The sequence below is a fragment of the Strix aluco genome, chromosome 19 (genome assembly GCF_031877795.1).
Source record: "Strix aluco isolate bStrAlu1 chromosome 19, bStrAlu1.hap1, whole genome shotgun sequence".
In the NCBI taxonomy this organism is placed as follows: domain Eukaryota; kingdom Metazoa; phylum Chordata; class Aves; order Strigiformes; family Strigidae; genus Strix; species Strix aluco.
This window is the reverse complement of record NC_133949.1, coordinates 15,369,727-15,384,357: the sequence shown is the minus strand read 5'-3', so window position 1 is coordinate 15,384,357 and position 14,631 is coordinate 15,369,727. Positions and strand designations below refer to the sequence as shown.

At 47.3% G+C, this 14,631-nt stretch overlaps 1 protein-coding gene across 7 annotated transcripts in view; it reads left to right on the top strand.

Annotated features, from left to right (window-relative positions):
- NF1 (neurofibromin 1) overlaps nucleotides 1-9,654 on the top strand; it is a 102,343-nt gene extending 92,689 nt beyond the window's left edge. For 6 of the 7 annotated variants that reach the window (XM_074844999.1, XM_074844998.1, XM_074844996.1 and 3 more), the window contains 2 exons: nucleotides 5,103-5,241; nucleotides 5,462-9,654. In XM_074844999.1, the coding sequence (XP_074701100.1) occupies nucleotides 5,103-5,241; nucleotides 5,462-5,678 (356 nt within the window). In that variant the 3' untranslated portion in view covers nucleotides 5,679-9,654. Of the gene's footprint in view, nucleotides 1-5,102 lie in introns of all 7 variants that reach the window. The other variant, XM_074845000.1, reaches the window with a different exon arrangement.
- Nucleotides 9,655-14,631: the final 4,977 nt, after the last annotated feature.

Here is a 14,631-nt window from a genome sequence, read left to right as displayed (position 1 = left end):
TTTCCACAGTTGTTACCCCTCTCTGGTACTTTATGAACAGCACTTTTGGCCTAAGGGAGACAGTTGTTGCCATCATCTCCTTGGTTTGTGTTTCTGCCCGAGAACAAGTGATCGAGCACTGGCCTGAATGGGACTCACTGGGGCCATCCCGGAATCCCAGTGGATTTGAGTAATAAGAACAGGTAAAAGTTGAGTCTGAAGAAGTTTTAGAGACTGCACAGCTCATCCTGTATATAGAAATATTTCTGTATAAAAACTCCTGATAGACTGCAGGTACACATACCAACCAAGGTCATGGAAAATGAAATTTGTTTGATAGAAACTTTCTGTTTTAATACACAGCTAAGAATTATCTGCGATATTAGAACAGGGAGAAGGATAAAATTAAAGGGCAAAACCCAGACCTTGCTGTCAATGTGACAGTAAGTGCATTATGGGCAGCATCTTCCCATTTAGAATGCAGCATCGGTGGCCACTCCGGCAGTTCTTTTTGTAAGGATGAAGTGATGATGTAGGATCAGGCCATCTACTAGCGGAAAAAGCATTTTGCTATGTAAACATCTTCCTTACGCCTCACTTCCTATTCCTTCCTCCTTTGTTAGCTAAAGGGAAGGAATTAATCCCACTCATCAAAAATTTCTTTCAAGTGTTCTGCAAACAGATGGCTTTTATCAAACGCTGGTTAAGAGCCCATCTCCACAAACGGAGTTAGGAACTCGTGAACTCGTTCAGGATGCTCGAGAGTCTGTAATAATGCATTTAAGACACTGTGTGCATGGTTTGCTTGGAAATTAAATTTTAGAAGACCCATAGGAGGGCCAGGAGATTACTAATGGTTCTGCTTTTTAATCAGCCATTGTGGGTGTTTCCAGCTAGCGTGAAATAGCCTTAAGTGATGACCACTTTATGAAAGCCTTGTGCTTAATGTTTAATCTAAGGGATGTTTTTCCATCATCTCTTACTATTTATTAGTGTCTTGGCTATTTCCTTGAGCATTCTCGCTTCATTCTAGCAATTTGAACACAAAGACTTGGGGTTTGACCAGGGGATCTCCAGCTTTCTTGAACTGTGGACCAGGTCACAACATGGAGCTTTTAATTTTGCTCCTTCAGCCCACATGTATTACATTGCTCCACTTCAAACTGCTGCACTTGTTTGTTGATTCAACTGGTATGCTAACCAGTGCAACCTTGCATAAAACATGCTTTGCTTTTTAAGCTGTTTAATTATATTAAAAATGTAATTGGTCTTCTGGCACTTTACCCAGCTCCGTAGCTGCACAGGTGGATTTTTGCGTTCCCCTTGGCTGTGCCGAGCAGCGTGTGACGGCGCTGTCGTCGCTGTACACATCTACGCTGTAGAGACAAGAGCGAGGGAGTAAGCAGTGGAAGACCTAATATCTGCCACGATAAAAATCACTGGTGAAGGAATTACAGAACATGAGGTGAAGGTGGGCCACGGGGTTTCTTGAAACAGCAAGGCACTGTGGGCCTAATGAGGGATGTGGATCTGTCATCCACTTACGCTGATTGGAGAACTACTGAACAAGAAAATCAAGTGTGTAGCAGTGCTGAGTTACTACTTCACCCTCAGTTAAAGAAACAGTTTCAGCCAAGTGAGTTTTTTATTATGGTTACAAATGTATTAAGTTGCAGATACATGAAAAATTATTCTCTTGCATCTGGAAACAACTAGGCGAGATCACTGTTTATAAATGTTTTGTCTGTCATCATCTCTTCTCCTCTCCCTCCCCTTCCCCTTGTCATGGACATTATTCACTTACGTTTTTTCTTTCATTCTGTGTCTGTGAAGCTTCTCTGCCTTGCTCTAAATCTGCAGTTTTCATGCAGCTTCCTCATCAAGGTACACTCTACTTTCATCATATTTGCACGCGATGCTGCTTGATCTGCTTTAGGGTTGGGCTTGTGGCATGAGAAGTGGGTTACTGATCCTTCTGACACGGGAATGGCTTCAGTGGAAGTGCTAAGCTGTTGCGTTTCTTGTGTAATGCTAATAATATCTGATGATAGAGCAGGCAAAGAAAGTCACAGCCTCAAGAATAAGCTAAATTTGGTAATAGAGGAGGGGGCACTTGGTATGTGAAGTGACTCTGCTGCAGGTATTAAGCTAAAATAAAGAACCATTTCACGTGAGCCCTTTAGGCTCACTGGAAGTCAGCTTTAACTTCGGTTACACACCACCAGCAAACAGACACGAGTTCTTTGGACTAAACTGCAGCAGAGAAGCTCAATAAAATGGGTACTCGCCACCATTTGCTTTCTGCTTCTATATGGAGAAGTAAGAAAAAGCTGCAGAAGAGGGTTTTCTGCTCATACCCTGGGTTGCTTACCTATTCTCGTGGTAGTCTGTGGGTTTTGTAAGCTCACACCTGTGCAGAGAGGGGCAGGAGGAGGCAGCCTTGCAGCCAGGCTCTGGCTGGAGTTCTGAAATTGCCCCTCTACGTGTGTGAGAGGTGGAGCGGGTTCTTGATTCTTGGTGCTGCCAGTGAGAATCAGTTCTGATAGGAACGAGACATAACTGTGGGAGATGTCATTTATAGTAACGGGGTTCTGTTCTAACCTTTGCATTCACTGCCAGACATCCTAATTTTTGCTGCTGATTGTACTTTTAGCCTCTTGCATAAAAACACCCTTCCTGCTCTTCATGTACCATAAGTGTTGAGTGTTGCTAAACACCCAGCAGACAGACTCCTTTTGTTGCAGAGCTACTGTGACAGCTACACTGAGATACTGCTGCAGGAATGATTAACTCGTAGTAGCACCAGCATAAAGCAGTAACTGATGGGAGGCACGTCTGCATTGAACAGAAATCCCACCTTTTGTATCTTCAAGTTACTCTGTCCAAAGCTGTGCAGAGTAATGGCTGGTAACCCAGGGCTTTCCTGTGTTGTCATCGTGTCAGCATGAAGTTGACACTACAACAGTCCATTTTTGAGGTTGGTTTGATGTTACTCTTTTAGCGAACTGTAACAGAGTTACCCAGTCCTGCAGAGAACACCCAGACTGCTCAGACAGGTACATGCACCTGGGGTACAGAGCCTGCTGCTTTCATCCCCACCTCGTACTCCACAGGCCTCCTCCAGCCTTCGGTGGGGCTGGACCTGGGCGATAGTGCTGCTTGTAAGGCCTCCCTGACTCCCCTGCTCTGTGTTTCCTGTAATCCCCAGCTTAGGAAACTGTTTCTTTAGTTGTCCTTGTTAAAAGTTAATTGTTGATTTTTCTTTTTTTACTCTCAATTTACCAGGGTTTAAACCGTTCTAATTGGTGTCTACACTTTGACACTCAACTCTTCCAGTGAATTCCCACATCAGTTCTATTTCTGCTGAAGGCAGAATGAGCCAGCGAAGCTTTTCATGCCTCCTGGCAGTGAGACTGAGTCCTCCAAACATTGATTTGTACGTTATGTACTTTTCCTGATCTTTATTTGTGAGCCAAGATTCAGTGTTGAGGGGAATAGTAGGTACTTGAATACACACGAATCTTCTGTGGTAGCAAGAATCAGCCTCTGCTATTGCGGCAGAATTCTGCAGGTTCAGAAATGAACCTTCCTCACTCCGCCGTTCCCCTGTTCAGTAGCAGCCCTTGATTTCTGGCTGGAAAAAGCCCGTCCGTTTGACAGCCTGTCAGCTCTTCCTCCTAGAGAACGCAAAAGCCAGAAGAGACTTGAGTCAGACTCTGTCATTTGCTCAGTCTTCTCAGAAGCGGAGCCAGAAGGGGCTTTGTGGCCTGGGAGACGTTAGTGTTTTCAGCAGGTACAGACGCGGATACAAAAGTTTCATGGATGGAGGGGAACCCTTCGTCTGCCTTGTGAACTTTGTCTGCTATTTCCCATATTAGATAAAATTCCTGCTTGTGTTGTAAGAGCTGACCAGGTGAACTCGATGACCAGTTCATCTCTGCTTTCGTGTTGTAGGAAAGTAGCATAGATCGGAACAGATCAGCCAGTGCCCACAGGCCAACGTATTTTATCTTTTATTGTTGGAGACTGGTTAAACTAACAGCAAAATCAATCTGCAACTTTGAGGAGGAAAAAAAATGTATTTGAACGAGTCACATTGCAATGTGATAAGCCCTGTGTAGGTGAGTGTGTAGATCTGTGAGCAGGCGTCGTGCTTTAGCACGTGGAGGTGTTTTATCTGGTCAGAGTCCGGGGTGCTACATCTGATCCTGAAAAAAAAGTATTTTTCATACTCCAGAGCTGCAACGAAATCGCTGTATCAGACTTGTCATTTGTGACACATCAGCAACAGTAAAACCGTTGTCACCTCTGGCTCCAGCAGTGGAGCCTGGCTGGGGCACAGCCCATTCTCTTTGCAGCGGCCGGCACGGGGCCGGGGGGGGGTCTGGGACCAGCACGGTGCTGAGCAGGGTCTGCGCCTGCCCTGCTCCTCCCTCGGCCCCCGCAAAACCCCCGCAGAACCCCAGCTCCCGATGGGGCTGGGCTGGGAGAGGGAGGGAGCAGCGCTGGGGGGGTTCAACATCTTCCGGGGGCCTGGTCTGCCCGCGGGGCACGCTGAGCGATTGCCTTTGCATCACTTGTTTTCTTTTGCTTTCTTTCTCCTTCCACACCTCCCTCATGTAACCGTTTATTTTTGTTTTAATCAGGACACCCAAGTTTTCTTGCTTTTACTCTTCTGTCCTCTCCGCCGGCTGCACTGGGGTGGAGGGTGGTGAGCGAGCGGCTGCGTGGTGCTTCCCTGCCTGCTGGGGCGAAGCTACCACAAAGAATATTTGATTCTTTTTCAAAATACCTCATGACCAGGTTCTGCAGCACTTTCCCAGGCAGGCGGCACTGCTGCTGGTTCATGTTGCCAAACGCTGTTTTGACTGAACTCAGCCGTATTTGGACCACGCTGTCCCCTCTTTGTCCAGACCGGTGACCCCAGTGCGGTTTGCCTGGACCCGCCACCCCTCGCCCACCACCCACCCGGGGCCGGGGGAGGCCGGAGCGGGCGGCTCGCGGGGGCTCTCCGGCACCTCCCAGCCCCGGGGCGCCGGCGTTTTCTCCTGCCGTTGTCCCGACAGCGCTGAGCGCAGGGGAAGATCTGCCCGAGGTTAACCCCCGTCCTTGTGTCTCCCCAGGGATCGACAAGGAGAACGTGGAGCTCTCGCCCACCGCCGGACACTCCAACAGCGGGAGGATGCGCCACGGCTCCGCAAGCCAAGTGCAAAAGCAGCGAAGTGCTGGCAGTTTCAAACGTCCCAGCATCAAAAAGATTGTGTGATTATTTCTTTTTTTTTTTTTAATTTTTTTTTTTTTTTTTTTTTTTGGAAACTGACTGACACACATGGGCCTCTCGCAAAGGGCCCTCCGCCGGTTGTGATGCTGCACTTAATTTTTAAAGTTCCCATCCTGTCAGCCGTGTTGCCAGATGATCAACTCTTGAACCATTGCCTGAATTTTAATGCCTTCGTTTCTTTCCCTCTGTTCTTGATTTAAGCCAGTGTTTCAGAGCCGCTCATACGGATCCTGACGGACTTTGTAGCCGAGGAGGCGTGGACTTCCTGAACACTGCAGACCCGTCTCTTGTCCAAACACAAAAGCCATTTCCCAGCGCCAGGCCTACCTTCTGTTACCCGCCGCCTTTGTTTCTGCTCTACAGGAAAGTGTTAATCCTCCATCCCCTTTGCACACTCTTCAAGGTAGTGGCTTTATGAGCCGGGGGAAGTTACTATAATCCTGGTTTTAATTCAAACCTGTAAGATTTTTAGCTGTGGACTTTTTTTTACCATACTTAAAAGAAACTTATGATAGCCGCAGTACAGTGAGCTTAACCAGAAGTGGGTGATTAAATTTCTAGTAATTAGCAATAAATTTGAGAGGACAAGGAGGCTGCATGAGTCTCTTTCATTCCCCAGACCATAGCTTCACGTACTTGGACTGTATATGGACCAGACTGGACAAACTGGTTTTTTTCCAAAGCAAATTTTTTTTTTTTTTTGCTGTACGTTAACTGCACTAAAAAAGGTTGTCTAGTGGAAAGAAAATCATCGAGAACTGACTATTATGCTGTCGTTATAGCAGTGTTGAGAGTTTATTGCTTCTTTCTTCCATTTAGCATATACTTTAGTTTTGCCCTTCCCAACAGTATGCACCTTCGAGAAATTCCTGGCAGAATAACCAGCGGGGTCTGGAGGGGGAAATGTAATGAATTAACTTCCAGTGCTGGGAGATTGTGTCTGGCAAAGCTGCTTTTGTGCTGCCCGAGCAGGGATGTGAAAACGGCAACGTTTGCTTAAGGTACATGAATTTAAAAATAACTGACACTGTGTCAAATCCAGGTTACGTCTGAAATTTTGCAGTGCAATTCCTGGTATCGGTCCAGACAGCTGCAGAACCGCCGGGGGGTTTTAGTCTGAGAGGGTTTGCACTCGGGGGTCACACAAAACTGAAATCACTGTCACTGTGAAAGACTCGTCAGCTGCAGCCGGGCCCCAGCGCTGGGCGGCTGCCGAGACCTGCTGCTACGCTGGGGCCGAGGACTCTGCTCCCCAGGGTCAGATCCCTCTTGTCTGGGAGAAGTTAATCTGTAAGTGGCTTTAAAGGAAAAAAAAAAAGTATGTCCACTATATAAAATACAAATCCTCTAGTGCAATTTTGTTAGTGGCTTTCAGTAAATCAAACTCCACAGCTAAATTATTAGAGAATGGTACAATTAAGTGTTCAGATTTTATTGATATAGCACATAATTCACATGTATCCACACAGTAACAATGTAACATTTATGTAAATAAAAATACCTTTATTGTATCAATTCATAAAATAACAATTTAATTTCTTCAATTTGTTTATAGTCCTGGAAAAACTATGAACACAAACTTAATATGCAAATAGTTTGCCAAAACAAGAGAAAACTTAGCATTAGCGGTCTTGAAATGGACGGGTTGGAAGTTAACGTGCAGTTAACCAAATCTTTTCTTCTGGGATGGGGAGGGGAGGGCTGAGGGGGGGGGCTGGAGCCATGAATCCGGTGCCTGTGAAGCCGCAGGAGCTGCCCAGTTTGAAACCACTCGGGTGTGTAAATCTCCAGCATTGCTGCCCCTTGGCACGGGGTCGTACCCATCAGGCGCTGCCGGCCCTTTCCCTTTTGCTGAAGACAATGAATTGTAGAAGCCTGGAGATTTGTTTGTAGGTAGGAGGAAAGAAGAATCTCTGGGGATTTGCTGTTAGTTTTCAGTTGTTTCTCCTGCGAGATTTCCTTTAAACGGAAAGAGGAATTCCAGATGAACTACCCACTCGGTTTGTCTGGGTGCGTTTGAGAGCAACTCTTTCGCTGTTTTGCATTGCCTGTATGAAAAAAGTGTCCTGAAATTAGCATGAATGCGTTCCTTAAAATACACAGAATGAGGAATCAGAATGGACAGTGACTGAAATTACCTGAGTGGGGGAACTAGAACCAGGCTCTCAGTCCCAGCTGAAAAAAACTGCTCTCTTCATAAAGTCAGTCAACACAATGTAGGTTACACTCTTTCCTGGAAGGAGGGGGGCCCATTTGATGTTTTCACTCGTGGTTCGGTGAGAGGACCTGAATTTCTTAGAGCAGGGGTGTCAAACGCGCTAGGTAGCGGGGGCTGAGTTTGGGCCAAGGTTTAATTCTGGCTCAGTGGCCCCAGCCGCAGGAACGTTACCCCCTGTGCCCGTAGTTGGGAAGCCTGTGCTTGGAACGGGGGAAACACGGCCTTTCTTTGGTGATTAACCTTCTATTAGTAATTGGTTGTTCAGTGCCTTACTGTCGCATCCATCCTTCCTGCTCCCTCTAACAGCCAGTGCTGGTGCTCTGCCTTTTTGTTCTGCTTCTCGCACCCTTTCTTTGTTCTCTTTTCCCGTTCCCGTGTTCGGTTCCCGTCCGTGCCCGTTACCCCTCGTGCTCGTAGCGCAGCAGGTAGTTGCTGGTGTCCGTGGGGGCTGGAAACCTGCTCCGAGGAGCGGGAGAGGGATCCTGGAGCTCCGGCCGCGGCGGGCTGCGGGGCGGTCGCTGCTGCGGGGGCCACTCGGGTCCCCGGTCCCGCAGCCAGGCTACTTCGAAATGACAACTTAGAGTCAGAAAAACCCGGTTTTAACACGTGGACCATATAACTTACATCCTGGGGACTGTAGGTTTGGCACCCCTGTTTTAGAACACGTTACCCATTACGCACTAACTCCAGTTAAGTACTGTAAAGATGATTAACATTTTGTTTGTGTTTGTATTTTCCCTGACTTAAAGATAATTCCGTAGTATTTGCGAATAGTTAATGATGCCAATGTTTCTGCTTTAATGTGCATGAGGTTTCCAAGGACAGGAAACATTTCAAATACGTATTGTGGACTGAGCACCTGGGAGCGTTCCAGTGCTCTATTCCTAACTGGGTTGTAGGTTTTAGGGCTTTTTCTGTTTCGTTCTGAAGTTAATTTTTTTCAGATGTAATGAAGCACGTCTTACTGTTATGCGACAAACTTACCACAGAAAGTCACTTTTAGTGTTGGTCCCACAATTTTTTTTTAATGCAGTATATTCACCTGTAAATAGTTTTTGTGTAAAATTTGACAGAAAAGTATATTTACTACACTGTAAATACATGTGACAATATATTGTATTATTTTGCTTTTTTTGTAAAGCAGTTAGTTGCTGTATATGTATAACATACAAATTTGATTATTCTAGTGTTAGTAACTGTTAACTACTACTACTCCTTCCTGCTGTTGCGTTACGTCATTTAAAAAAAATGCTGTGTACTATAAACTTACACTGTGTATGATACGTTACTATTTCCATTTGGGCCTCAACTTTGAGAATGTTTCCTTGATCCACGATCCTGTTCGTACTGTAAGCGAGTGTGCGGCGGCTGCCAAGAGCCCTGCTGAATCGAACGCAGTTGGTAACTGTAGGTAAAAATGGTAGAAACCTGGTTTCAGATAACTGTTGTTCACCCCATTTTCCCCTCATGTATGTACTTTCCCTTTTTTTTTTTTTTTTGGAAGTAAAATGTAAATTCAACCTGCTTCAAGTTGTTCGAAGGTCATTCACTTGTGCTGCGGGATGAAGTGGGTGTCTTCAGAAATCCTTTTTCTGTTTCTTGTGACGGTGAGATGTGGAGGGGGTCTCGGGGTCGGAACCAGGGGCCTCGTGGCAGCAGGTGCAGGATCCAGCCCTGGAAACCCCCTTTCTCTGGGGAAAATCAGAATCTGGTTGAAATCCGGTGTCTGGGATCTGTCTTTCCAGAATGGTGCTTCTGTGTGTGTGTGATCTTGCACCGTTCTAAATAACGACAGGAGTGATTGCTGGTGGGTAACTGAGGACAGAGTTTGGATGGAATAAAGCCCATTGTCATGAATTTCATGTCACTTCAATAAGATTATCATAATTGAATAATAAATCAGAATATTTCTTTTTAAAATGTAAATTTAATATTTTAATAAAACAGCTGCTTGGTCTTTAAAGAACATTTCAGTATAATTTGTCTATTTGAGCTTTTCTAGCTTAGAACCTTGAAGTTTCAACTGTCAGGCAACTTTTATGACAAATGATTAATCAAATCTATTTTTCTTTTAGGGGAATATATTACTTTCCTATTAAAAATGTATAAGTACTTATATTCTGGCTCTGTGAATCGTAAAAGGATGTAAAAACACATTAAAGCGTGACTGCATCGACTCCTTCTGAGGCATCTCATTGTTCCTGCATAGCAAACGCACCCTTAGGCCTGCCCAGTGACAGACAGACAGACAGACGGACGGACAGACGGGCAGGCGGGCGCAGGGACAGGTGACTCACTGCAGCCCTGGCGCCGGCAGGGCCTGCCCGCCAGGAACAGCAGCACTTTCTGAACTGTTACGTTTTAGGAGCGTATTTTCCTTACCTTAGCGGAGAAGTTCGTTAATCCAGCACTGACGAGAGCAGGGAGGTGGTTCCTGAACAGCATCTACTAAACCACTGCTGCCAAAAACACTGGAAGTTCCTCTTTTTGGACAGTTGAGCTTCCCTGAGATCACAAAACACACTGTAGCCACAGTGAGGGAATAAAAGGAGAAAGAATTTTATTTTAGTTATGTCTTTAGGTTATTGGAAAACCTGTATTTAGGGAAAAAATTGCACCTGTGGAGCAAGCAGATCTGTCTTGGGAATTGGCTACACAATCCCTGCCCAGCTGATGCTGCTGAAATATTTTACAAAGGAAAAAAAGCAAAGTAAAAATTCAGAACGTTCTTGATGCGGGGGTATAAATTCTGTTCCAGCAGTACGTAGGGCAAACCTGCAGAAGGAGGAAGAGAAAGTAAGTTGTTGTTCACAGGCAGTAAGACTGACCCATAACGTCAGCGGCCAATTCCTAAATATTAAGCTGTCTGGCATAAATATTTCCAAATACCTCTGACCTGGGAGAACAAGCCTTCACAATATTCGTATTTTAGACATCCCAGAAGTTTCAAACTAAACTTGTAACTCCCTTAATAGACTTTAAGCACACTGAAAAACTGCCAGGAGAGATGCACAAACATTAAACTCACAAGCCCTTTCCCACGGCCGGTGGGATGCGGCCGCTGGGGGAAGCCGTGGCACGACTCGTGATGAATTCGATGCCTCCGATCCTGTCGCTGCGAGGACCGGCCTCAGCGTGGGCTGCCTGAGGGCAGGCTGGGCCGCCCGCTGCTGGGAGCTGGTTTTTATTTCTCTACCCTCCCCTTAGGCCCATCTGTGTGGGAAAGGTGGACAGAGAACACCCAAACTGAACTGGATAGAACGTGATCAGTCATTGGGATCAGAACCAAAAACTAAAGCCGGTCTCTCGTAGCTCTGAAGAGTGCGACCGTTCCCTTTCAAGGCAAGGATGGTCCCTTCCCTCCACCAAAGTTCACGATTTATAGGTGTGAATCCTTTGTTCAATCCTGGTTTCTTCAGCTGACTGCTGCCATGTTTAACAAGCTCTCAAATGAAAATAAATCCCAGGGTTGTGTGGGTGGGGAGTGCAGAATAACAGCTCCCGTGATGTGACTTGTTAAAACAAGTACAGGTTTGTGCTTCAAAGCAGGAATGAAAAAAAAAGTCTGATGACTGCATCTTCAGGGATATTCAAGTGATAATGCTATAAATAGCGATGAGTAACCAACTAGATGTGCAAGAAAATCCCACCAAACTATAAAATTATAAATTTTTTTGCTCATAGCATGCTGTCCTTCTAAAAAACTAGAAATATGTTTGGCTGCTTGTACCCGCAGATGAGCAGACCCGCTCGGCCAGACCTCCACGGCCCATGACGACACCGGTACGTACGGGGGCCGGGGCTGGGACTGGCCTCACTGGGGCTGCGTTTCCCAAGCCCCCACTCACCAGTTCTGCTTCCTGAGGCTGCTCCCATTTCAGATCTGAGATGGCGGCGGGGGGGCCGTGGCTGCCTTGGTCTCACCTGTCCTGAGGGCTCTGTCCTCATTTGCTTTCTGGGAAGTTCCTCCACTGCTGCCTGTGCTCCCCAGCTCCCCACAGGATCAGCCACAGGTTTTTTCCCCTTTTTTGGTGATTCCCTCTCCTCCCTGCAAGGCAGCCGTTCTCATTTCCAAGGGGCCTGGAGCGCGTTTAGCGCAGCATCAGGCAAGCAGAAGAGGCTTTTAGCTCTCCTGGCAGCGGCAGCACGTGCCAGGAGGGTGCAGAGAGAAGTTCTGCGTCGTGCGAGAGACCCACCCAGCCGTCTGCCAACAGGCGTGACCGGACGCGGGCCAGAGACGGCGCGAAACAGCGGCTCTGCGGGAGCAGAGGCTGGTTCAGAGCAGCGCGAGGCCAAGCCGTACAGACACCAGCGCGGCCGCCGGGGTGGCTGAGGCGGCACGACAAAGCAAGGGAAGGAATTTCTGCCTTTACCTAGCAGCTACGTCCCTGTGGAGCTGGGATCAAGGAGCAGAGGCCACCTCCGCGCTGCGGAACCCTGCTGTCTGTGGAACCACTCACGTGAAGAGACGCTCACGGAAAGGGGCGAAGAGCCCCTCGCCTACTCGCGTGCTCTGTCCTCCCGCAGGCCGCTCTCCTTCTCCAGGGCTGCTTCTCCTCTGCTCTCCCTCCAGCCAGCCCTGTCCTTGCTTTTAACTCCTGGTCTCTTTCCTGAAAGAGGGAAAAAACGACTGCTACTCCGAGGCGGCCCGGCGCCCAGCGCGGCTCTCCGCGAGCTGCAGGGGAGCGCCCACCGCACCCCTCGCTGCCGGCTAAAGCCGCGGGGAGAGCAGCCACGGGCAGGCAGAACCCGGCTCGCGCGGAGCACAAGAACCTGCTGCAGCGCTCCCAGGGCTGCACCGAGCGCCCTGCAAAGCCACGCAGCAAGCACACCTCTGCTGCTGGCCTTAATTTTCCAGTTCTGTTTGAGATGGTAATGGTATAGCTTTAATTTACAACAAAGAAGAATAAATTGGCCTCGAGGATGCTGACATACCTTACCTGTTCTTTTCTTGTTTTCAGTAATCCTTTTCACTTTGTATGGTGCCAATTTTTCTTGCCGAGAACATTTCTTTGCTTTTAAAATCATCATGAAAATTGAACTAGCAGGCTAGAAACCTGTTTCCCACTCATGAAAAATTCAGACACGAACTGTTTCTGCAAGAAGAACATGACTTGTCAGACACAGCAGCAGTTAATCGTTCTGTTAGCAGTGTTTGTTCTACTTGACATCAGTATAATTTTATTATTACTCCATAGAATATATTTTCCTTTTTGCTATAGTAAAGCGTATGGACTTTGCTGTAAGAGCTCAGCTGGGCACTGCACACAGAGCAAGACACCGGTTCTGTCCCGAGAGCTTGAAATGTTGAGGGTCACCATGTGCGTCTGACACAGGCTGTCCCTGTGACCTTGGACAAAGCTCTTAACACTTATGCTCCGGCACCAGAAACGCCTGAATTGCCCAACTCTAACAGCCAGGGACAGCTGTCAGTTGGCAGAACCCTTAACAGACAAACTTCTGAAATCTTCAGATTAAAGACATTAAAAGGGCAAAGTTTTAGCATTGCTGTATTTTTTCCATTGTGTGGCGGGATTTGTAGTCTTTAAGCAAACATTATGAATTTCTGACTGCTCTAAAGAAAAAGGTTGAGGCAAATCAGGAACTTTTCCCAGAAAAATCCTTACACACATTAGTAATGTAGGAAGGACAGTCCTGCTCGAACCCGATTCTGTGATTTTTCTGTTACTCATTTACACTCTGATGTACTAACTGCTCGCTGCATACATGTGTAAATCAACAGCTGAGCAGGTTAACTCCAGCCAGCCTGGTCAGTGAGGCAGGAAAACCACCCCGGTGTCCCGCTGTTGAGGTGTTTGCAACAGATTTCCTGCAGCATTACAGCCAGGCAAGCTCACAGGAACGGGAAAGGCTCTGCAGAACCACTCGTTCTAGCAAGACGAAGTCCTAAAAGACTTTGGTTACTGGAAATAGGAGGGAGGCTAATTTTGGAGTAATCTATTGCTTCTAGATGAAAAGGAAGATCAGGCTCTCCCAGCTGTAAGGAGCCCGATGCTTTCCTGCACTGCTGCAGCCCCCACTGGTTACCACCAGGAATTACTCTGGTTTATTGCATCACTTCTGGCTCTGCTCTTCCCTGCTGCCTTCTCTTGCCCCAAAGCTCGCCTGCAGGAGCCATCTCTCCCTGGCCTATTTCTTCCCTCCAACTTTGCCTCTAAGTTTCCAGAACATAAAAAAGCACCTGAAGCTGTTCCATTGGGGAACCCAGAGCCATCTCTGTTACCACAAAGACAGGCCCAGTGACAAACCAAGAACAGTCTCCTCTGTTGCACACAAAGCAGAACAAATCCTGGAGGTGTGTGGGTACAGCAGCGTCCTGGGGGCCACCCCAGCCGCAGCCGGGACCCCCGATTTGTAGCAGAAGCCACCACAGTGCCAGGCTGCAGAGGCAGGAGAAGCACCCAGGAAAAGCCAACTCCTGGGACTCCCCACCTTTCCATGCAACTGTGCTGGATTATCTGGAGAGAGGATACACCGCTCCCAAAGGGCTCTTCCCACGCCGAGCCAGCGTGAAGGCCAAACTCCTCCCGTGCCGGGTGTTAGTGTGTTATTAACACAGAATGAACAATGATCCCCCCGAAAGGTCAGAGCAGAACTTTTCCCAAGGCACAGCTGCTCCTCAGATTGCTCCAGCTACACCCCATATCCTTTTCCTCTCTCATACCAGTATCTGCTGTGTAAACGCCCAAGCTCCTTAGAACAACTGCAACTATTTCTCAGAGCCTCCTCCGGGTGACTTGCCCAGAGCTGTCCCAAAAACTACAGTTAACCAAGCCCCAAAAACCACCCCAGCACCAGGCCACGCTTTTCCACTGTGTATCCCCCACCAAAACCTCAGATTCCTTGTAACACAGAAATCATTTACCCACCATAATTTTTTTTAATACAAAAAAGCTCTAGGGGGAAATGTCACAAGTATTTAACAGTAAAATGAAAACAAAAGTCTCTATTAATTCCAACTTTGTGCTGCTGCAGCTACGCTGTAACCTCGCCCAAACACAGATTTTCACTCCTTATTCTGGTTCAGCCGTGGCAGACAGTGGCTCCAATTCGGCGCTGCTGTAGCTGCCAATCCGTTTGCTTACTGCCCAATGTTGTCATCAGGTGAGCACTTGCGGCGTTTGTCTAAAAC